Genomic DNA, 21,900 nt, shown 5'->3' with positions numbered 1-21,900 from the left:
GTGAAGAGTGATTGACACTTTCTGAGCTATCTGAATTTTCTCATGTATACTTTTCCCCAAAAGGTGAAAAACCAAACATAATGTTATAAATAGTCCGTGATAAGACAGGTAAGATGTGATCAGATACTACGTGGGTACATTAATCATTCAGGAAAGACTTTGCTAGAATGTTATTTCAGAATACAGCACTGTAAACATTTGAGGTGCTCTGACTCCATTCAGCACAGGACAGGGATTCTTATTTCATCCTTCCTGCAAACTCAGAGATTAGTTCATTCTCTATAAAGAGCTTTCAGCTCACTGGGAGAAGAGTGTACAAGGCCAGATGAAGTGTTTAGGCTGTGATTTATATTTGCACATTAATCTCCTGAAGAACACATCATCCTGATTTGAAACGGGGCCAGGATGCTAAGTCTCACTCTGCGTCGGGAGCCCTGCAGCCCCAGGCATTTATAAGTCAGTGTCAGCACGACGTTGATTTACTACCTGCCCTGATGTTGTTCCGAACCAGAGAAGGGAAGTGGGTAATAACAGGCTACTAGGCCTACGCGGAGATGCACCTACTGAGTAGGGCAAATCCATAGGTTCTGGAAAAGACCTCCTACCCGCTGCCTTTCATGACAGAGTTAACACTATCTTTAGTCCTCTGAGGCTTGGAACGTGGAGTTTTATTTTCATTAATCATCAAAGAGCTTGACCTAAGAGACTAAGAATTGAGCTAAGGATTACCGAACTCAGAAATATGGTACCAACGTGAATGCACCTGACAACTCCCACAAAGATTTTCTAAATGCCTACCGTGTTCCAGGAGCTTTTCTGGGTGCTGAGGATACACAGGGAACGAAGGAGATACAAATCTCTCCTCATGTAACTGACATTCTCATCGAGGAAGCTTCCACCATTCCTGCCAGGATCATGCCCTTACTTATCAAGTTCCTGTGTATGAGACACTCTGCTTGGTGCTGGGGGAGACCAAGTCACATTAGAAAGTGTCCCCTATCTCAAAGCAGTGGGAATCCTGAGAGAACAATCCCTTCCCGAATACATGATAAGAACTGACTTAGAGACAGGTTTAGGGTCCTCTGTGGACGCGGAGGAAGCCTAATCACGTAAAGTTAGTGTGAGCAAACTTTTTCTGTAAAGAACTAAGGAGTAAATATTTTAGAGTTTGTGGGCTGTTTGGTTTCTGCCAGAACTAGTTAATTTTGCCCCTGCAGGGCAAAAACAGCCATTGGCAATCTGTGAATGAGAAAGCATGTGTGTGTCCTAATAAACTTTATTTATAGACATTCAAATTTATGTAACATTCCAGAGTTAACGTTCCTCTTTTGATTTTTTCTGACCATTTAAAAATGTAAATGATTTTCTTAGTTCACAGGCTCTACAAAAAATAGGTATTGGATGGATTTGATTTGTGAGCCACAGTTTTCCCTGTGGACCCTTGACCAAAAGCAGATAAGGACTCAAGAAAAGTTTCTCAGGGGAGGTGCCTGGGTAGCTCAGTGGGTGAAGGGTCTGACTCGTGATTTTGGCTCAGGTCATGATCTCAGGGTTGTGAGCCCCAAGTTGGGCTCCATGCTGGTTGTGGAGCCTGCTTGGGATTCTCTCTCTGCTCCTTCCCCACCTCTCTGTCTAAAAAAGAAAAGAAAAACAAAACGAGAAAAGAAAAGCTTCTCTGAGACAGCGACACATGATTTTTTATCCAGACTAAAAAAAGAGTCAATTGATGGGGTTAGGGAATAAGGAAGGGTACATATTTTTAAAATTTTATTTATTTATTCATGAGAGACACACAGAGAGAGGCAGAGACATAGGCAGAGGGAGAAGCAGGTTTCCTGTGGGGAACTCGATGCAGAACTCGATCCCAGGACACCGGGATCATGCCATGAGCTGAAGACAGATGCTCAACCACTGAACCACTCAGGTGTCCCAGTAAAGAAGGGTATTTAAGTTTGAGGAAACAAGGCAATATATAAAACAATTGAAAATCATAGGGCTTAATGTAATTCTGTAAGAACAAGGATTTGGTAAAGAGTTAATATTTCAGTCTTTTTTTCTAGTATTGATAATTTTGGTGAATTAAAAATAGAACTGTATATTTTCTGTATGGTCTTTTTTTTTTTTTTTTTTTTTTACAAAAATAGTATGTGATCATTAAGAAAAATCAGAATATACAGTTAAGCAAAAGGACGTAATGAATCCTCATATTCCCACCCACACAGAACAACCACTGATGATCCTTTAGTGTATATCCTTTTAGGTTCTCCTTAAGGCATATCTATATATACAAATTACTATGTTTTCTACAAAAAGGAGAAGATAGCATATATACCATAATATAACCCACTATATTTTATGTAAGAAAGTTCAATAATTGTTGGATATTTAGGTTATTTTGATTAGTCCTCTGATGTTGGATATATAGTTGTGTCAGCCTATCCCTTTGAGTTATTCTGACTTGTGACTCTTTCAGAAGGCCCTTAGAAGAACTGATGAATGATTGACAGCTACAAAGCCATCTGCCAGATGGACAAGAGTGGTGAGCCATCATTGTGGTACACCAAAACTGGAAATTAGGTTTCAACCAAATTGTCATTTTTACCAACTTTCTCTCAGCCAAATTATATGCCTATCTGAACCGCAGATGCATGCATTAGTTAAGATGCTTTCAAAAAAGTTTGTACAATTTTCTACTTCTGAATACAAAAGGCTGGGATGAATTAAGAGTTACAGAAGCCCAACCTGAACAACTTGCTGCAAGTTAAGGAATGTGGACTTAATTATGAAAGTCCTGGGAGCATCAAAGAATTTCAAGAGGAGGAGAGACATGATGTTTATATAGGTTTTCAAAATATGACCTGTGTAACCAAGAGAAGGATGGACTCCATGAAGTCCAAGCTGGTGACAGGAAGACCAGGCAGGAGACCATTGTAATCATTTAAGAGTGAAGTGATACAAATTTGAACTGTGGACACTGCGTAAGTGTAAAGGGGTCCAAACAGATAGAGCAGAGACCAAGAAAGCACCTACTCCACCGAACTTAGTAACTGGGTAGGTGTAGGGCAGGAGGCAATGAAAGGAGCCTATGCTGACACTTGTGTTTGAAAGTTTGCATTGGGATCCCTGGGTGGCGCAGCGGTTTGGCGCCTGCCTTTGGCCCAGGGTGTGATCCTGGAGACCCGGGATCGAATCCCACGTCAGGCTCCCGGTGCGTGGAGCCTGCTTCTCCCTCTGCCTATGTCTCTACCTCTCTCTCTCTCTCTCTCTGTATGAGTATCATAAATAAATAATAAAAAAAATTAAAAAAAAAAGTTTGCATTATGCCACTTCGCTTTTATGGAACACATATATTGGTACCCGTTTTCACTGACCAAAGGGACTCCAAAGAGGATTTTTACCTTTACAGAAGTGAGGATAACATGCAGTGTTTGTTTTGCAGCGAGCTGTTACAGAGGCAGCGTGCACCTCAACCACCAAGTCCTCTCCCCAGGACCTGCACTTGGCATCTCAACATCAAGCCTTCTTGGCTTTGAACCATATCTGTGAGCATCTGTGCTTTATCTCAACTTATTTTGTGCATCTCTTAGGAAGATGTGTAACAGAAGAGCCTCGGAGAGGTTATTTTGTGGGTCTGGGAGTACTCACAAGCTGTTCCATATAAATTAAGTCATTGCTGCTTTGCTTTGGGCCCGTTCTGCTTACGGAGGCTTTTATAGGAATGCTCTGCTTTAGGATAGTGAGGGAAACTTGTGTGTATATTCTGGAAAAGTCAGCTGGAAATCTCATTCCATCTCTGTGACAGGCCATGGTCTTCTGCAAGATTGCTGAGAATTCCTGGGATGGAAGAGTATTCCTGCTCATAGTCCCTGCACCTTGCAAACCCATGGACTTAATGGCCTTGCTCCAAAGTATATTCACCTAATGTGGCAATTGACCTGTGGCAGTCAGCCCTCTCTGCCCTTTTCCACAGACTCAACATTGTATGAACATTTAAGGAGACAAAGGAAGGGTTGACATGGCAGCAACACAAACGACTTCAAATCAAACATGAGACATTACTGCTGTGAAAAGTCCTCTGCCTGACGGTGGGAGATTCCCCCCTCGCCCCCCCCCCCCCCCCCCCCCGCCACTGGCTATTTCATCCCACTTAGTTGTCTCTGTTTTCTTGCTAGTGTATCACTTCGTCTCCCCCTCAGGCTTCTGCAGCACTACTGTCCTCCTATATTACCCTGAGGAATTCCAGATACCTTTTGCTCTGCTATGCACAGCAAATTCAGCTGTCTCTGGTCCTCTCCCAAGGTGCAGATCCTATCTACCTTTGCACCTCCAAACTCACGAGTGTGGTACAGATGCCACAAGCCTTTTATTTACCAGGAGCCACCCCTAGACTTATGGCTGTGAAAAGAATCCCACCCCCCGCCTCCGCCTGCCCCAGAAGATGGCATATGTTCTCCTCAAACAATACAAAAATGCTCAGAGTCACTCACGACCTGTTATCAGGACCGCTGCTCCTGAGCTGGTTTCTTCCAAACTGGCTTCTCTGCTTCGGTGTCTTTAATAGGCTAGAGAGATATTCTTTCCAAAATGCAAGCCCAGTCAAGCAGTCCCCTGCTTGAAATTCTTCAGGGGTGGCCCATCTTCTCCAGAATAAAGTTCACATCCCTTAGCATGGCAAACATGGCCCTGATGACCTGTCTGCCTCAGCTTCCATCAAGTGTCCTCATGTACCGTGTGCTCAAGCCACACTGAGCAACCCGCAGCCCACGGAGCAAGTGGTGCCCCCTTGACAAACACTCTTTCAGGAAGACCCCTCCCACTCCTTAAGTCTGGTGAGTGCCTCATCCGTCCCCTAAAAGGGGCCTTCCTTGAAACACAAGTAGCATATTGACCCAAGTTGAGAAGGAAAAAAGCATTCTTCAAAAGAGCCTCTGTTCATCTCCCTGTTCTCCTGGATGATCTCATTCAAAATAAAATACTATTCATACCACATGACCCCCAAATCCAGCACAAATAAAGGCCCCCATGATTCTGAACGCACACATCCACATTGAGACATGATGTTTTTAAAACTGAACCCATCTCCCTCGTTCAACACTTGCTCCTGTTGTAATCTATTTTCCACAGTCTCACAGTACATTTTGCCTTGCATTATATACTACTTGTGTACCTGTCCTGATCTCCCCACTATCTTTACTGGACTGTATATCTGGAGATCAGGGACTGTATCTTATCTTTATGTCTAATAAACACCCGAGTACTCAATATATGTATTTGGGTAGACGGAGATAGTAGCTACTCAACAACAATGAAGAGACATGACCATATCTTCTCATCATTCTTCCTACAGTGGCCAACAGTGGTTTGGGATCAAAAAGGAACATGGCTGAGAAATGAAGTTCTAGAGGCAAGATTGGTCCCAGGTTCTAGGACAGGTCAGGACCTACACATGGGAGGCTAAGGGGCTCCAATGAGCACCCAGGGACACCATTTCCTCTGTGCACATTGTAGGGCCACAATTCTAAGAATATTAGCCTCCACTTTCCCTGCGCCTCCTCCCTCAAAGCCTCTGCCCCTTTCCTACATGTCATCTGGGAGCAGTGGTCAGGCTATCGTCACGAGTGGCTCTGCTACCGTTAGGAGTGCATTTGAGCTAGCCAGGGGCGGATAACTGGAAAACGAAAGTCCTGTTCTCTAAATGAATGATCCTGAGGTAAAATTAGCCTGATCTTCAAAATCCTGAAGACAAATTTGCACTCTAAAGCAGAAGTTTTTTACTTTAATACATCACCTATTTGCATATTAGCTATGCTGCACTAATTTTCAGGTGACAAATCACTTGTTCCAGATTGAAACATTATCTAATGGACGCCTGGGTGGTTCAGTGATTGGGTGTCAGCCTTCGGCTCAGGTTGTGATCCTGGAGTCTGGGGATTGAGTCCCACATGGGATTCCCCACAGGGAGCCTGCTTCTCCCTCTGCCTGTGTCTCTGCCTCTGTGCCTCTCATGAATAAATAAATAAAATATTAAAAAAAAGAAACATCGTCTAATTAGCTATATAATTTTTATTATAAACTAAACAGTTTTTTGGCAACACTACTTTTGTGGGGTTATATATTTTGAATTTAAAAAAATTGACATAAAAAAATAAAAATAAAAAAAATAAAAAAATTGACATGTAATTGGAAAGCATACTAATCTGTGGTCAAAATATTGTTGACACTAGCACAAACTGTTAAATTTTCTCTCTTCCTAAATGAAATTTCAGATGATCCATCTGAGTGATCACTGTTACATAAACACAGAAACAGATGATCAAAAGTCAGTCTCAGATTACAATCTGCAAATTGCCCTCCCTGAATGTATCCTGTATTAATTCCTTTGCAAGCCAGAGGCTGAGGGGTGGCAGCACCCCAGATTAAAAACCAGGCTAAAACCCCAGATTAAAAACCAGGACATCCCAGTGAAGATAATCCAACACATGGTTGCTCAGAGGAACTTTTTGCAAACTGCTCGGCAAAAGTGGGAAAAGTAAAGGACATTTTTTTGAACATTTTTTTTGGACATTGGAATAAAGAGTCAGAGGGGAAAAAAACATGTATTTTTTCATATTTATGATTGCCGTTTTAGAAGTTATCCTTTAGTCTTCTACAGCTTTATTCTATCCACATGGTACCAGTTGGGAGTTGTGGGGCCTACCCAGGAGACCGGCAGAAAGCTGTAAATAGCACATTCAGGAGGAACAAGGTAATACTAACACCTTCATTTATTTTTCTCTCAATGCTGCCAAGAATTTTTTTGTGACTCTTTTTGGAGATACTGACAGGAAGTGGAACAGGAATCTTGATTTGTTGGGATGGGTAACCATGCTTTTACCTCAGAAGCTATTAGTGGTGAACCTTGTTTTTAAAGAAATGCACATTTTTTTTAACATAAGCCAAAAAACAAAAAAAACCCTACAAAACAAATCCAATTCTGTCTCCACATGTGATATTCATAGATTAAAAATCACCATTGGGATGATAAAAATACGAAATAAGTGAAAAATGCTTAAGGAAAGGAGACATTCAATATACGTATTTGAATAGACGGATTACTTTGGGTTCAAAGTGAGGACTCTGAGGTAATTCCAAATAAATTCTGGTGTCATCATTTATTAAGCATTTGGGATTACTCAAACATGTTAGTTACCTAATCTAATATTTCAAACGGGAAAAAATATTTTAACACTGATGGAAAGCGGAAGGGGGAGTTGGGGATGAGCAAACCAAAGACAAATGATAAAAGTACTATATTTTATTTACTGAATACTCCCAGAATATGAGCCTGTACAAATCTCACAACTTGCTTTGGCTTGCTTCAGTGGCTGCTGTTTTAGCTGCATGATCATAACATATTTTCCTTTCTGTTGAATTTTGCTGTTTTTTGTTTGTTTTCTTCTGGAAAACGGAGAATGACAGCATTTCCCTTTGGACCTTTGCACGTGCATAAGCAGAACAATCCCAAGCCTACATTTGAAGTCAAGCTGTTGGAGTACTCTTTTTATTTTTTACCCAAACTATCACCAATGATTTAATGCACCTGGGAGGCAAGGAACTGCACTGGTTCAAGGCACATCCTCTGTATTAAGACAGATCTAAGTCTGAGGCTCAGCTCTGCCAGGTACCAGCTATTTAACTTTGTGCAAATTGTTTAACCTGTTTTATTTGCATTGGCTGAAAAATTGCAACAACTTCCTCATGTAAACTATTTCATGCCATGTCCAACTGCCTGTTTTAAGTGTTCTAATAAATACTGGTTTGTATGAAAATGGGTACTTTATTTTATTCTTTAAAAAAAGAAGGGAGGTATCCCTGGGTGGCTCAGTGGTTCAGCGCCTGCCTTTGGCTCAGGGTGTGATCCTGGAGACCCAGGATCGAGTCCCACGTCGGGCTCCGTGCATGGAGCCTGCTTCTCCTTCTGCCTGTATCTCTGCTTCTCTCTGTGTCTCTCATGAATACATAAATAAAATCCTAAGATGAAGATAAAATCTTAAGATTTTATGTATTCATGAGAGACGCACAGAGAGGGAGAGAGAGGCAGAGACACAGGTACTGGGAGAAGTAGGCTCATGCAGACAGCCCGATGTGGGACTTGATCCCGGGATTCCAGGATCACGCCCTGAGCCGAAGGCAGGCGCTCAACTGCTGAGCCACCCAGGCGTCCCTAAAATGGATACTTTTAAAATATGACTTTCCTCAAAGGAAAAATAAATGGGCATGGAGTAAGCACTGCCATGGGGCTTTTGGAAGACCCCTTAAGTGGCTTCATCATTATTATCAAAGAGTAGCCCAGCCTGAAATTCAATGAGTGCCCATATTATAGTTCCCCTTGCAGAAAGGAGACAGGGTTGGGGGTGTCTCTCTGAGGAAATCAGAGCAGGAGACACTGGGATTTGCAAACTAAGTGGGCAGGTGTTGACTGTACTGTCTGGGAAAAGTGTTTTTTTTTTTTTAATTTTTATTTATTTATGATAGTCACAGAGAGATAGAGAGGCAGAGACACAGGCAGAGGGAGAAGCAGGCTCCATGCACCGGGAGCCCGACGTGGGATTCGATCCCGGGTCTCCAGGATCGCGCCCTGGGCCAAAGGCAGGCGCCAAACTGCTGGGCCACCCAGGGATCCCCTGGGAAAAGTGTTTATTAGAAAAACACTTGTAGCTATACTGGAATTAAAATTAAACTTAATTTTAAAAAGTGGAAAGAATACAAAAACCAAAAATATTTGCACGGGCTGGTAAATGTATTGCCAATATCTGAATATTTGAACATGGGCCGTATTTCCTATTACACAAAGTCCATGGGATCTTCACTGTGCTATTTCCCAATATCAACTCCCAAGTTTCAAAAACACACACATGTGAACCCAGTTCTCTTCTGTGCATTTTATACTTTCAGCCTCTTTAATTATCTGACAATTACTATTCATTTCTGTGACAAGGGAGAGAAGTAGAAGGGAATGACATGAAACAACAAAAAAATTGTATTGGATAATTTTTAGGAGGGCTAAGCACAAGGGAGGTTATCACTACCATACTAAGAGAAAGAGTAATGCTGGAGGGTGAGTTAAGAGGACAAATGCTTTCAAGAGAAACAGTAACTCAGATGGGGAAAGCAGCCTTCGTAATTTTCTGAAACCTGTTGTTTCAGCATGGTGCAGTAGTTTCTATCTTTGGGGTAGATGCTGTGAAAAATTGTCAATGGGAATTTAAGGCTGGAAACCAAACCAACTTAGGAAAAAATGTTCTGTATTTTGAACTTTACATAGCATCATTTTTGTTTCTCCAAAAGACTTATCAGAACTGCTCTGGTGAGTCAATCAATATCATTGTCAAGGTCATGTTAATTCAGGTCAGTTATTTTGGAAGAAATAGATTATTGTCTATGTGTTACCAGCACGAACATTTCACTGAATAGTAAATTGGATACGGAGAATCTGCACGCCCAAAATGCCATGCCTAATGGTTGGTCCTGTTCCCCAAGTATAAGAGAAAAACCAGCTGTGGAGAAATTCTGACTTAGCATTGACGACTCTTGAAGGATATCCGTATATTTCCTATGTTACATCAGTGACCTACTTAAATTCTTGCTGCATTTATAAATTATACAGCAGTCTATATTAATCAATCCTGCTTTCAGGAGCCTGTAGTCAGCAAATCTTGAAACTAGCCTAAGTTTTCACCATTCGACCCATTGCCAGTCTTGTGAGTAATGATTACAAATATAAATCTTTTCCTTACCTTTTTGTAATTACTCCCAAATTTTCTCAATAGATGTTGAGTGCATAAATGTAAACCTTCTAAGATTCAAGACCTATGGCTAAAATGCTATTTCTCAAACTAAATGGAGGCAGTCAAGTACTTGTGCACTACTCCCTCCTCCTTGTATCTGGGCAAGTTGTTCTAATTACTGCAGATCAGGGTGGTTCCGTGAATACATTTTGTATACATCAATAGACATAAATGTTCTTGCTCATGCACACTAAGACAATTTCGTAAATAAAATTAAGTGGTTGCAAGGCTACATCTCCAGTGACCTGCTAGAGCAGACCTTGTATTTTGAAACAGGTTTGGAAGTGGCTCACATGCACTGGTAGACACACAAGTGTATCTCCAGCATTCAGCGTCAAGGTTTTTCCAGCCTCCTTTCCTGTTTCACTGATGCTTGCCTTTTGGCCATTCGTTCATAATCACACCTTCTTTCTATTCCTAAACAATGTCAAGATAATTTAATAAACTACAAAAAAAAAAAATCTGTTACAAAGCTGGCAGGGGAGGTGGGGAGCCTAATTTCTCCGTAGGTCTTAGCTTTACGTGGCCACGTGACTTTCTGTAATCCTGATCTAGAGATATATTAGTACAGAACAACAGATTTGTTTTATTCTGGGGCCTACTTCCCACCTACAGTAACGTTAATTCATTTTAAGGAGTTTGGCTAAATATAGGACTTAGGATAATAACACTTGCATTTAAGTGCACTCCTCTAGCAGCTCCGAAAATAGGATGTCTGGGAATTTTTGAAGACTCGGAAAACATTCCTTGTTCCTGTTCCTTCTTGCTTTACTCGCCAGTTCCTATTAACATTTTTAAAACTTGTGTATTTGAAAGCTTTTTGAGAAAAACTAAAAAAATTCCTTCAGTTTTTACACTGCCCATCCCTATCCTCAATTTTGAAGCTTTATAACAAAATGTGTCTACATAAATCAGCTGTAGCTGCATATGTTGGTAACGTGAAGATACAGCAATGGTTTCCAAATGTTGAAAGCTACTTGCTTTATTATGTCAAGCCATTTGCGTGTGGAGTCATTATTGCAATTCTAACTTACCATGCATCACAAACTAAGACCAAGATACAAAGACAACGCTACAATTGTTAACCAGCCACGTGGTGGGAAGAACACATTTGCCCCCTACAAGTTAGCCTAACTTTTCCAATGACCCTTTGCTTATTGGAGTTCAACTGTCCCATTGGAGTTCAACTGTCTAAATAGAAGTAAGCTTTACAGAGTCAAAACTGAACTCAAATGCAGAATTTACTTGTTTCTCCTTACTTTTCTTCTCAGTGGCATGATTCTTGGCTTAATATTTAGATAGTTGGGAAATAAAAGAAATATCTATGAAAAAATACAGTGATTTCCCATCAAGCCAGTGATTTCTGTTGTTCTGGAAAGCCAAGTATTGCAAGTGGAAAGAGGAGGATGTTGAGAAGGCTCAGGGGCACATGGAGCCAGGCTCTGCACAGTCTCATGGCATAAACCACATCAGACTGACCCAGACACGGTGGCTGTAAACTCTTGGGCTCTGGTGCAGACCTAACACAATCATCTGGCTCAGAATCAACTCAAATTTCCTAAATATTTTTAAGCAGCAGGTCCTTACAAACATATTCTATAGCTTCCAAGCATTCAACCAGGGACAAAGCAAGACCACTTAAGTAGAACCATAACGTGCGTGCTCTACTTACCAGTGGCTTAGAAAGAAAATGGTTGCAATTCTAGGATTATGCTTATTAAATCAGACTCTTTCATAATTCCATAATTGTTCATGTTAACTACATCACAGCCTTTGGCAAATATCCACGGCAAAGTTCAGAGAAATCTTTTAAAAAAGGAAAAACAGTTGAATTCTCCATTTGAAGACTGATGTAGATGGAGTTTTAGCTGAATATACAATTAAGAAAAAGCTGGCCCCTCTGCATTTATAGCCTTTTTTTTTTTTTAGAATAAAAAATTTTTTTTGAAGATGTCATTTTAGAAAGAGAGAGAGAGAGGACACAGGAGTGGGAGGGCCAGAGCAAGGAGAGAGAATCTCAAGCAGACTCTAAGATGAGAGTGCCTGAAACGACCTGAGCCAAAATCAAGAGTCAGACGCTTAAACAACTGGGCCACCTAGGTACACCTGTATCCTTGCTTAATAAATAAACAAAAGCCAAACATCCGATTTCATTAGCTTCTTAACTAGTTATCACTTTTCAAAATGAAGATTTTGACACACTCCATTTTACTTGCTGAATGTTTTCCCAACCCCAAAGACAAAAAGTCTGCTTGCAAAAACAAATTCTTTCTATTCTCTGCCTCCTTAGACTTCCACCCTAACAAAAAAGTAAATAAATAAAATAAAGGTTGTTTCTTCTTAGAGACAGAAGCTGCTTTAAGGAGCTAGATCCTTAACAGATCACTATAGAATTGAGACATGAACAAAGGCTTTGCTTAGGTCTCCCTATAGTTAACTGGACCTGATGATGCCTTTTCCTTTCAATTTGTTTCTTTCAACACCACAAGCACTGGAATATAAGCTTTATTTTCCTGCGTTTTTTTTTTTTTCCCCAGTAAGGGTGAAATACACGCCACTAAATTAGAATCTCCCCTCTCTCACTAATAAGAAAACCAGGAAGTTGGATTGAAAGTGTTCAGTTTGTCCTTGATCTCTTGGAAGAACTCCCAGTCTTTAAATTCACACTGCAGCTGTTGACTGAAAATTATACAGAAAGATTAATACGTTCTCAAACTAATTTTCTGTCAGGCAAGTTGAGTGCTAAAGGCTTACAAAATACTTATGTCTAAATAAAGGCAATACCCTGTTACATCCATAGGAAACTAACACAAATAATTTGAGTGAAGAAAATAAAGCTCAATTTTATTTTAACCCAGTACTAAATGACTGTGTCCTGTGATGACCGAATGCTTGGACAATGTAGGGTGTCCACCATCACTGAGCCAAAATATAATCACATGCTTCAGAGTCAGAGGCCGACTCCTCAAAGCAAGCCAGCTTTCCCAGGCAGAGAGGGGAACAGGATGCTGGTGGCTTCTATCAACACCCAGATGGCAAATGAGAAAGAGTGAAATTTATAGCCATAAATCTTTCAGGAACAAAGTAAATCTGTAATTTATTCATAATTTAAGAATAAATACAGAGGGACCCCTGGGAGGCTCTGTGGTTGAGTATCTGCCTTCAACTCAGGGCCTGATCCCGGGATCTAAGATCGAGTCCCACATTGGGCTCCTTGCAGGAAGCCTGCTTCTTCCTCTGCCTGGGTCTCTCTCTCTCTCTTTGCCTCTCATGAATAAATAAAATCTTAAAAAAAAAAAATTTAAAAAAAAAACCTTTTTAAATCTTAAAAAAAAAAAAATCTTAAAAACGAGGATAATACAGTATTGTGGTGCATGAAAAAAAACAACCGAACTAGTAGTCAGATCTGAATTCTAGTATAGCTCCTTCTAACATCAGGCTTGCCCCTCTACTGAAGAGAGTTGCTTTGATGAAACTCAGCTGTCTTTCAGCTGTGAAATGAGTATTTTAGATTTAAGGAGGAAGGAAATCTACTTTATTACAATTATATTTTAATGTCCATTATCTATTTAGTCTTAATACACAATTGTTTAAATATGATGATATTGATGCTTAAAACTTCTTAGAATTGGGTTTGGATGAAAATCCCCACACATCTAGCCATCATCAAGATAAAAGTGAATTTAGGTCAAGACATGCCAACCAGTCCAAGACAGAAAGCAATGTCAGTATGATACCTGGAAATTCCAGTTCCATAATGTAATTTGATACTGCTAAAATGCAACTTCCTCTTGAAAATTTTAAAAAATTTCTTACTAAAATGTAAGAAATTTTTGTGGTTGTTAAAAAATTAAAGGACTTCAAAATACTAGAAATTCCCCAATATGCAAATATTTGACTAACCTGAAAACACATATAAGCTACTGTTACATTTTACTTAAAATGATTGTGTGCAATTCAGATCTTGATATGTCAATCCTGATGGTGGTACATACGACCAATTTAGATTTACACTGGGCTTGTGTGAAATTAAATACGGCAGCAATAGTTAGGATGACCACTGATATATTAAAAAAAAAAAAAAAGCTACAGCTGATTTATGTAGATATGTTTTGTTATAAAGCCAAAATTTTCAATGGACTCCTTCATGCAAGGATACCACATAGCACATGTAGAAGTGAAGGCAGTCGTAGCATTAACTGCAAAGTATGTTCCTTGTCATATTCATAACAGCCAATTTATTATACCTTTTCCCAGTGGGTTCACTAAAAAGCAAAGGTTAAAAAAATCCATCAATAAAAGTGTGCAATGTAAAATTTTTTTTTCATAGAGAATTTTCTATTGTACTATAAATAGACTTTATTGCTATACTTGTTCTTTAAGAACGCCATTTCTAAAGGAGAGTAAGTTATTTCAGGAATTTCTCCTTTGATTAGATAAATACAATGCGACAAGGGCAATTCTTATGCATTTGTCTCTCAAAAAAATTTTTTTAAAGTTTGATTAATACATTCTTTAGTGTTCACATTTGCACAATAGAAACAAATTTTTAATAGAACATATTACTGAAATGTTTAAATTCAGCTAAAGCTCTCAGGAGGCGTTTTGTAGCATCCTACACACTAGATTCCATAACTCAGTTTAATCTTCAGACACCCACTTGTCCCAAAGTCAGCGGCACAAAAAATTCTATTTATCAAAACTGAAGTTCCTGTTTAAAGTTCCATCTTGGATACCATTTATTTAAGTCCCACATGAACTGCTATATTTGGCTTTTACTGAAATGACCAGTAAACTTCAGTTTCATTCTGATTTTAGGGAACTTCAACATTTTTGGTATGCCAAAGAGCTTCAGTTTGACCTTGCAATGTGAATGCTCTGTATACCACAGCAGTGGCTTCCAGGGAGCTGCTGAGCAGCTGTCACGTTTCCCAGCAGAACAGGGTGTAGCATTCTTTTTGCTCACTGTGTTTATTTAATGGCACACTCTCTTGGGGCACGCAGTTTGCTGAAGACTTCGACCATCATCATTCACTGCTGTGTGCCCTTTACTGTAGTCTACAGTAAAAAAAATGATTTTTTACCCATTTTAATCTCTTAACAATAAAGAAAAACACAGCTACTTTAGTCTATTTGGGTCAAATTAATTTTATTATGCTCCATGATGAATTGCCACCAGTGCAACATCCTATCACTATACATTTCAAAAAAATTCACATACTAAACAAAATTTCAGTTGATAAATGGAAATGATTGAAAAGTCTTTATGAATCTCACGCATACAATATGTGGCTAGCTGAAATTGTCTATCACGTAGCATTTAGATATAAAAAGCCTCATGCTAGTTTGTTAAATGCGAAGGCTATCGGACAATCATTTAGCTGCAGTATACACAGGAGGCTTTCAGACAACGCGCAGATACAGTGCTGCCCACAGTGCAAGGTGGTGGAAGGCTGAAACATGCAACCGTTACATCTACAGTGGATTTAATCTTCATGCCTGGACTCAACTCCACTGCTGCTGTGTTTCAACCAATAGTAAATTAGACTTTGTGCAACAATAACAGAAAGCCTTTTTTTCTTGAAGAATAAATTCAATTACCTTTAGCAAATTTTATACCCATCTTACATGAAAGCTGAAAATTGTGTTACCAACTCAAAGATTTGATATCCTTTCCTTGGAGCTGCTCCTGATAAATATTTATCACACCGAAGTTAGCTGGAAAACCTTGAATTCCTTGGCCAAAAGTTAAGAGAGATCTTAAATTGGCATACCTTAAGGACCTTTCTAGGATATTTAAAATGTTTTTCATTGTATCAAAAAAAGGGAGGATGTTTAATATTTACTTAAAATAATTATAATGTTCTATTTACCATTTGCACAAATTCCTAACTCTATTGGTTAGTAGTTGTCCAGCCTCATCCACACCAGACTCAGTGTCACTGAGTTCAAGCCACAATAAAAATGAGAGTAAGCAGAAAAAGGTTTCTAGCAGCAGAGGGCACTGTTTTTGCAAGAAACAAAAAGTCTAGAATCTTTCCCATGTGTTTAAATTACTCTTGCAAGAAAGGTAACATTCTTTGAATAACTTAACTATCTTACTGTACCACTTACTGCTTTCAGGCAACAAAACCTTTTAAATTATTTCTTATGATAACTAGATGCATGATCACTAGAGATTATGTGATAACTGGTTAAAATTCAAGCCATATCTTGCAGGGCCAGCCTGTCAAGATCATGTCAATACTAGATTTTGGTCGGTACAATTCTAGAGAGCTTAATTTTTAGTTGGATATTGTGATTATAGTATTGAAATACATTTGGAACTACATTCTGTGTATGACTCAATGTGAGAAAAATACGTGTCTGTATTTAAATCAGATCATTTCTCTACCTAAAATTTAAAGTAGGTAGGTCTGGTAATTAGCACTATAAATATGAAAACAACCATCTTTAGGCAGATTAGTGTATTGTAGAGAGGCAAGGAAACCCTAACTTTAAGACATCATTTAGTATACATAACAAATGTGCAGGTTGTAAAGTTTTATTTAAAAAAAAAAAAAGAATCTATCATTCAGTTATGTATTTCAAGAAATATGACACTGGGACCACTAATCTTTTAAGAAAAATGTAACCCTTCACCTGACATTTGACAAAAACCTTGAGAAATTATTAAAAAAAATTAAATAGCGTAATAGGTTCAGCATTACAGTGTTTACCTTTGCCAGCTAGATTCTATTTGTATGGCTGGTATTTCTGAATACCTCAATCCATACACATTACACAATAAAAATAATTCCACATCATTTTTATAATGTTCTGATTTTTATAGTATATTTAACTAGATACTGAAGTAACCATAATGTACAGCCTCCTTCAGTTCATGTAGAATATTACCCCAAAAGTCCCCCAAACTGCAAAAACTTAATTGTTTAAGAGTAATACCAAAAATATTTTTAAATTTTTGCTAAAAAGAGCCTGCCACATTTGCTATAGCATAAAAATAATCTCAGTCAAGTAAAGGTATGCAAGGTCTCCTTATGATTCCAGCCTCCAAATACCACTTCTGTACAAGAACAGGCAATATTGTTGTAAGAGGTGTGTCACTAATTTTCCCGACTAGCGTCTCTGTAGTGACATAATGTAGAGCATACTGCTACAACTTAAAAAACTCCATCAGTGTAGTGATGTCTAGAGAACTGTGCAATGTGTCAGCTTCAACATTCATGTAGCATGGTGTTCAAAATGAAGGGGCTAAATAAACTAAGGTCTGTATCACTTAAAAAAGAATGTAGTGCTATACTAGATTTTAATAAGAAAATTTAGGTACAGAAAAAGTAGGGTATGAAAATAGTGTTTTCCTTCTGGCATTATAACTAAATTACATTAAGGTTTTTGTCAGTCTCACGTATAATATTTAAACTCCCCTGCTGATGGAATGAAAAATATTCACAAATTAAGTGAGCATCCTGGTGTAAACTTGCACACAATGACAGGGAGTAGCTTTGTAGAGGATTTTGACAAACCTTTACAGATTAAATGAGGTATTGCACAGATTAATAAAAAAAGCAAAAAAGGCAACAAAAATATACAGCAAATTGGTAGAACATTTACATGATAATTTTACAGAACCCATAGACAGAAAGTAGTGTTTAGTATTTCACCTTAAAAATATATATATATATATATAATATATAGATCAGTCTTCCCATTCATCATCATCCTCAAAATCTTCTTCATCATCTTCATCCTCATCTTCATCTAGAAGAAAATCATCAAGATAAACAATCTAAACATATATATATATATATATAAATAAAATAACATTACATGATTCTTGGATGATTTCTCCAATTATTTAATTTCTGAAATAAAACCATTCGATTGCTGGAGGAATCTGGTTACTAGGACAACTTAAGATGAAACAAATAAAATACACCTAAAGAGTATGATGGTCAGTTGAAGATTACAACAGGAGTTAGAAGACTTGGATTCTAATTCCTTAGTATCTATGTAACAAATTTCAACCAGTGCTTCTTATGTGTAAACCCACATTTAGGTTGGCCTCTGAATTTTCACATATCTCAAATCTAAGAAATGCCCCTTTAATAACTACCTTTAAAGAAAATTTGTAAAAAATACACCTGACAAGATTGTTCAGCTACCAGTTCCTGCTATAATTCCAGCAATAGGAAGGAAACTCACTGACACTAAGCCACTAAGGAAACACAGCAGGCAGTTCAAAAGCCAGCCTCTCTTCCTACCCTCCTATTCTCCCAGCCAGTTCTGTAACTTTAAATACCTCACCTATTTTAACGGCAGGTAAATTTATATTAACAGTCCAGACCTCGCCCTTCGATTCCAGGCTCATAACCAAATGCCTGTACAACATCTACATTTGAATTTTTAGTAAGTATTCAATATTTTAAAAAAACAAACTCCTGATATTTCCTCTCAAACCTTTACTCCTTTCATGCTCATGTCAAAAATCTTGGGGAGTTATCCTTCACTCCTTTCTTTTTTCCAAACCTCACTCCCAATCCATCAGCAAACCCAAAGATCTCCAGATTCAAAATATTTCAAGCATCCAACCCCTGCTCACTGGTGCTACCAATCTGATTCAAACCTCTACTGTCTCTTTCCTGGCTCGTTGCCATTCTTCTGCTAAGGACCTTTCAGTGGCCTCCCATGACACTCATGGCCTCCAAAGCCTCACTACTGGCTTCCTACTACCTCTCACACTTCATTACTTTACTGTTCTTTCCCTCCCTTTCTTACTCAGCCATACTGACCTCACTAATGTTCCTCAACCTTAGGGACTTTGCACTTGCTGTTCTTTCCACCTGAATGAACATGTTTTCTACATAGTTTACTCCCTGAACTCCTTCTGGTCTTCTTGCAAATGTCACATCAGTTATTAGGTCTCATCCTATTTCAAAATGAACTTCCCTCACACATCTTAGAAGTCCCTATATCTCCCTTTTCTGCTTAATTTTTGTCCTCAGTACATAATCATCACTTACCATATATTTTTCTAACTTAATTTTACTGTTTGTCTCTCAATGGAATGCATGCTTTATGGAGGGCAGGATTTTTGTTTTTTGTTTTTTTTTTATTCCACGATAAATATTTGTGGAATGAACTAGCCTATTCTATCTTTATTATATAGTATGAGAAGAAAGAGGTCTATTTAAGGAAAACAAATATTGGTAACAGATCCTAGATATCCACATCCTTACAGAGAAACAAAGAGAAGAAAAATGACACTTACTGAGCACCTACTATGTGCTATGTAATCTGCTGGTTACTTACATATTATTTTATTCTTCATATCAATCATGATTCATGAATTCTCTCCATACAACACGTAAGAAAATTGAGGTCCACAGAAAGTAAATAATAGATTAATATGAATAAAGAACTGATTCTGGTCCATCATGCTGGGTAAGCTCTTTAGTAAACCTCAAGTATTACATCAGCAAGACCCACTGCTTTCTCTTTTGAAAGTAATATCCACTTATATGGTGGTGCACATATGCTTTATAATGGCCTCAGAATAGGGACTAGTTTATTCAAATAAACCTTTTAGGACATCCCAAAAAAAAGGACACAAAAAACTTTAAGATTCGTTAGCAAATCCCAGAAAACCAGTTTCTCAGCCCTGACTCTCACAAATCAGGGGAACTTGAATTTCTCATGTCACAAGAATGCCACAGGAATGAAATCCAGAATCTCAAGCCTCGTTTAGAAGTTTGCCAGGCATTCTATTAGTATTTCTGATATAGGAGATGAAATTGCCATTTTTCTTAAGTCGTTCTTCCAATTTATGGTTATGGCTATGGTGTCCTGGAACTCATTAGGTTTCAGATAGATTAGTCACAGTGGCAACAACTTTTAAAAATTTGCCCTAAAATCCACATCAGTGTTATTCAATAGCAGGGAAAAAGCTAACAGACTATAACAACAACAACAAAAAATAGAAAATAGAACTTCAAATATTAAAATTAAATATACATATACACATGAAAATATACCTGAAGAATGAATGGCTTTGCTCCTTTTCTGCATTACTTCCATTAATGCACCCACAATTCCTGAAGTGGGTGCAGGTGTTGGTGGTGTAGATTCTTGGCCATCAGATACCTTGGGGAAAAAAAGTTAGCAAAATTTAAAAATAAATTCTTAGCAAAAAATTTTTGTCTCCAAAGTCTTACTTTTTTAGAATCACTTCCTATTAAAAAAAAAAAAAAAAAAAAGAGCAAATAAGCAAATGACAGGATTAACTAAGTTAAAAAGAAATAAATTGCTGTCTTAAAATAATTATTCAAGATATATTTCATTCTCCTTAATGTATAAAGCCACCAACATATTTTATAATTTAGAATAACAAACCTTTCCCTAAATAATACTTGCCCTTACAGCAGCTGATTACTTCTGTTCATTTTCATTTTAGTACACAAAGCCTTAGCTGATGAAACTTTAAAACTATTATCAAGGAATATCATTTTATAAAACTATAATACCCAGATTCCTGGAGTTGTTAAGTGAGAAAGACACTTAAGATGTCTAAGAGCAACTGAAGAGACTTCTGCTCTCCTAGGAAAACTCAGCTTTACTCACAAGCTTTATAACTTTATATACTTACATTCATACCTCATATGATATTAATATGTAACATTACACACACATAGATATGTGTGTCTGTGTATGTGTATATATAAGTTTTAACTCAAAATAAACTTTCCTTCTCACTGCATATAACTTCTCTTCAAAGAGGTCAGTTAGGTTAGGTAGCTTTCAAAATGTACCTACCTCACAAGGCTTGAACCAACTATCCCTAACTAAAGTACTTCTATCTAGTATAAACTACATTCAAGGGGGAAAAAAATCAACCTCAAGGGGTCTCATTAAAATCTAATTTCTGTACAAAATATTCTCTGATCTTAATTCTCATTTAAAAAGAGAGAATACAGAATTCTGTAGAGATTCAGGAAAAAAAAATTCGAAAGTACTGCTCTAAGTGTACTTTAACTAAACTGAGCAGTCATTTATACAAAATACTTTTGTTCATTTTGTCTTTGGAATTATATTACTTATGTAATATACTGGTATAATTAAAAATGAAATCACACAGTTGTTTCATTTCAATTCTAAATCATTTTCAAAAGAAAAAAAAGAAAAATTTTCTTAGGGCAAACTTTTTATTTTGGTCTTTACAACTTTTCTCCTAATACTACTACTTGTCTTTCTGGACTTACAGATCTTTTTCTTTTAAAAATATTCAAAGTAATTCTCCATAAGATGCTGACTCATTCATTAGTATTTAGGTGTTGGCCCCATGTCAGCATAAGGCCATCAAAGGAGCGCGGCAGCCATAGGCAGAAAGACTCCCTTGAAGAAGCTGGCAATACCAAGCGGGTAGCACGGTAGGAGCACAACACTACCATAAATACGTCTTCTAAAGCACTGACTTGGACACAGTGCTGTTTAGGTACTGTGAACATGGAATTCAAAATATATGTAAGTGAATACCTATACCCCTTCTGTCAGCTCTTTAAGTAAATCTGATCTTATGCTAGTCATTTTCATCATTGAATAAATGATTTATATAGACAGTTTAAAGAAACACAGCTAGAGAAATTTCAACCACAGAATGGTTTCTTAAAAAATGAAATAAAATTATGGTCTCAGATCACATATATAATATGTTAATAATTTACTGACTTATGCCCTTTAGGATATTACTCTGCAGCTAATTTTTAAAAAAAGTGATTATTTAGGGTAAGGATGGCCTATGCTTAGAATGGAACACATTTTTCTCTCTAAAAAATGTAGAGATCTACTTACAAGGTGTTTTGGGCAGGGAGAGAGTGGGATGGGATGGGATGGGATGGGATGGGATGGGAAGAAGTAATGACAGGGAAAATTAATAGGGAATTTAATTCAGCAACTTTTTAAATTAGGAAAAGATGACATGGGATGTGATTTTAAAAAGAGAACACAACTTCATTAAAAATAACAACTTATTAGTCTCAGTAAATGAGAGAAAGAAATAAAAGGTGATTGTGGAAGA

At 37.8% G+C, this 21,900-nt stretch overlaps 1 protein-coding gene across 2 annotated transcripts in view; it reads right to left on the bottom strand.

Moving 5' to 3' along the window:
• Positions 1 to 14,959: 14,959 nt before the first annotated feature.
• Positions 14,960 to 21,900, bottom strand: part of WASL (WASP like actin nucleation promoting factor) — a 71,109-nt gene continuing 64,168 nt past the window's right edge. For both annotated transcript variants that reach the window (XM_026018636.2, XM_072764133.1), the window contains exons 10-11: positions 19,862 to 19,970; positions 14,960 to 17,588 (exon numbers count right to left, since the gene is read on the bottom strand). In XM_026018636.2, the coding sequence (XP_025874421.1) occupies positions 17,527 to 17,588; positions 19,862 to 19,970 (171 nt within the window). In that variant the 3' untranslated portion in view covers positions 14,960 to 17,526. The remainder of the gene's footprint in view (positions 17,589 to 19,861; positions 19,971 to 21,900) is intronic.

Source organism: Vulpes vulpes, chromosome 7, assembly GCF_048418805.1.
Source record: "Vulpes vulpes isolate BD-2025 chromosome 7, VulVul3, whole genome shotgun sequence".
Classification (NCBI taxonomy): domain Eukaryota; kingdom Metazoa; phylum Chordata; class Mammalia; order Carnivora; family Canidae; genus Vulpes; species Vulpes vulpes.
Note: the sequence above shows the minus strand (reverse complement) of the source record. Positions and strands in the feature narration are given on the sequence as shown.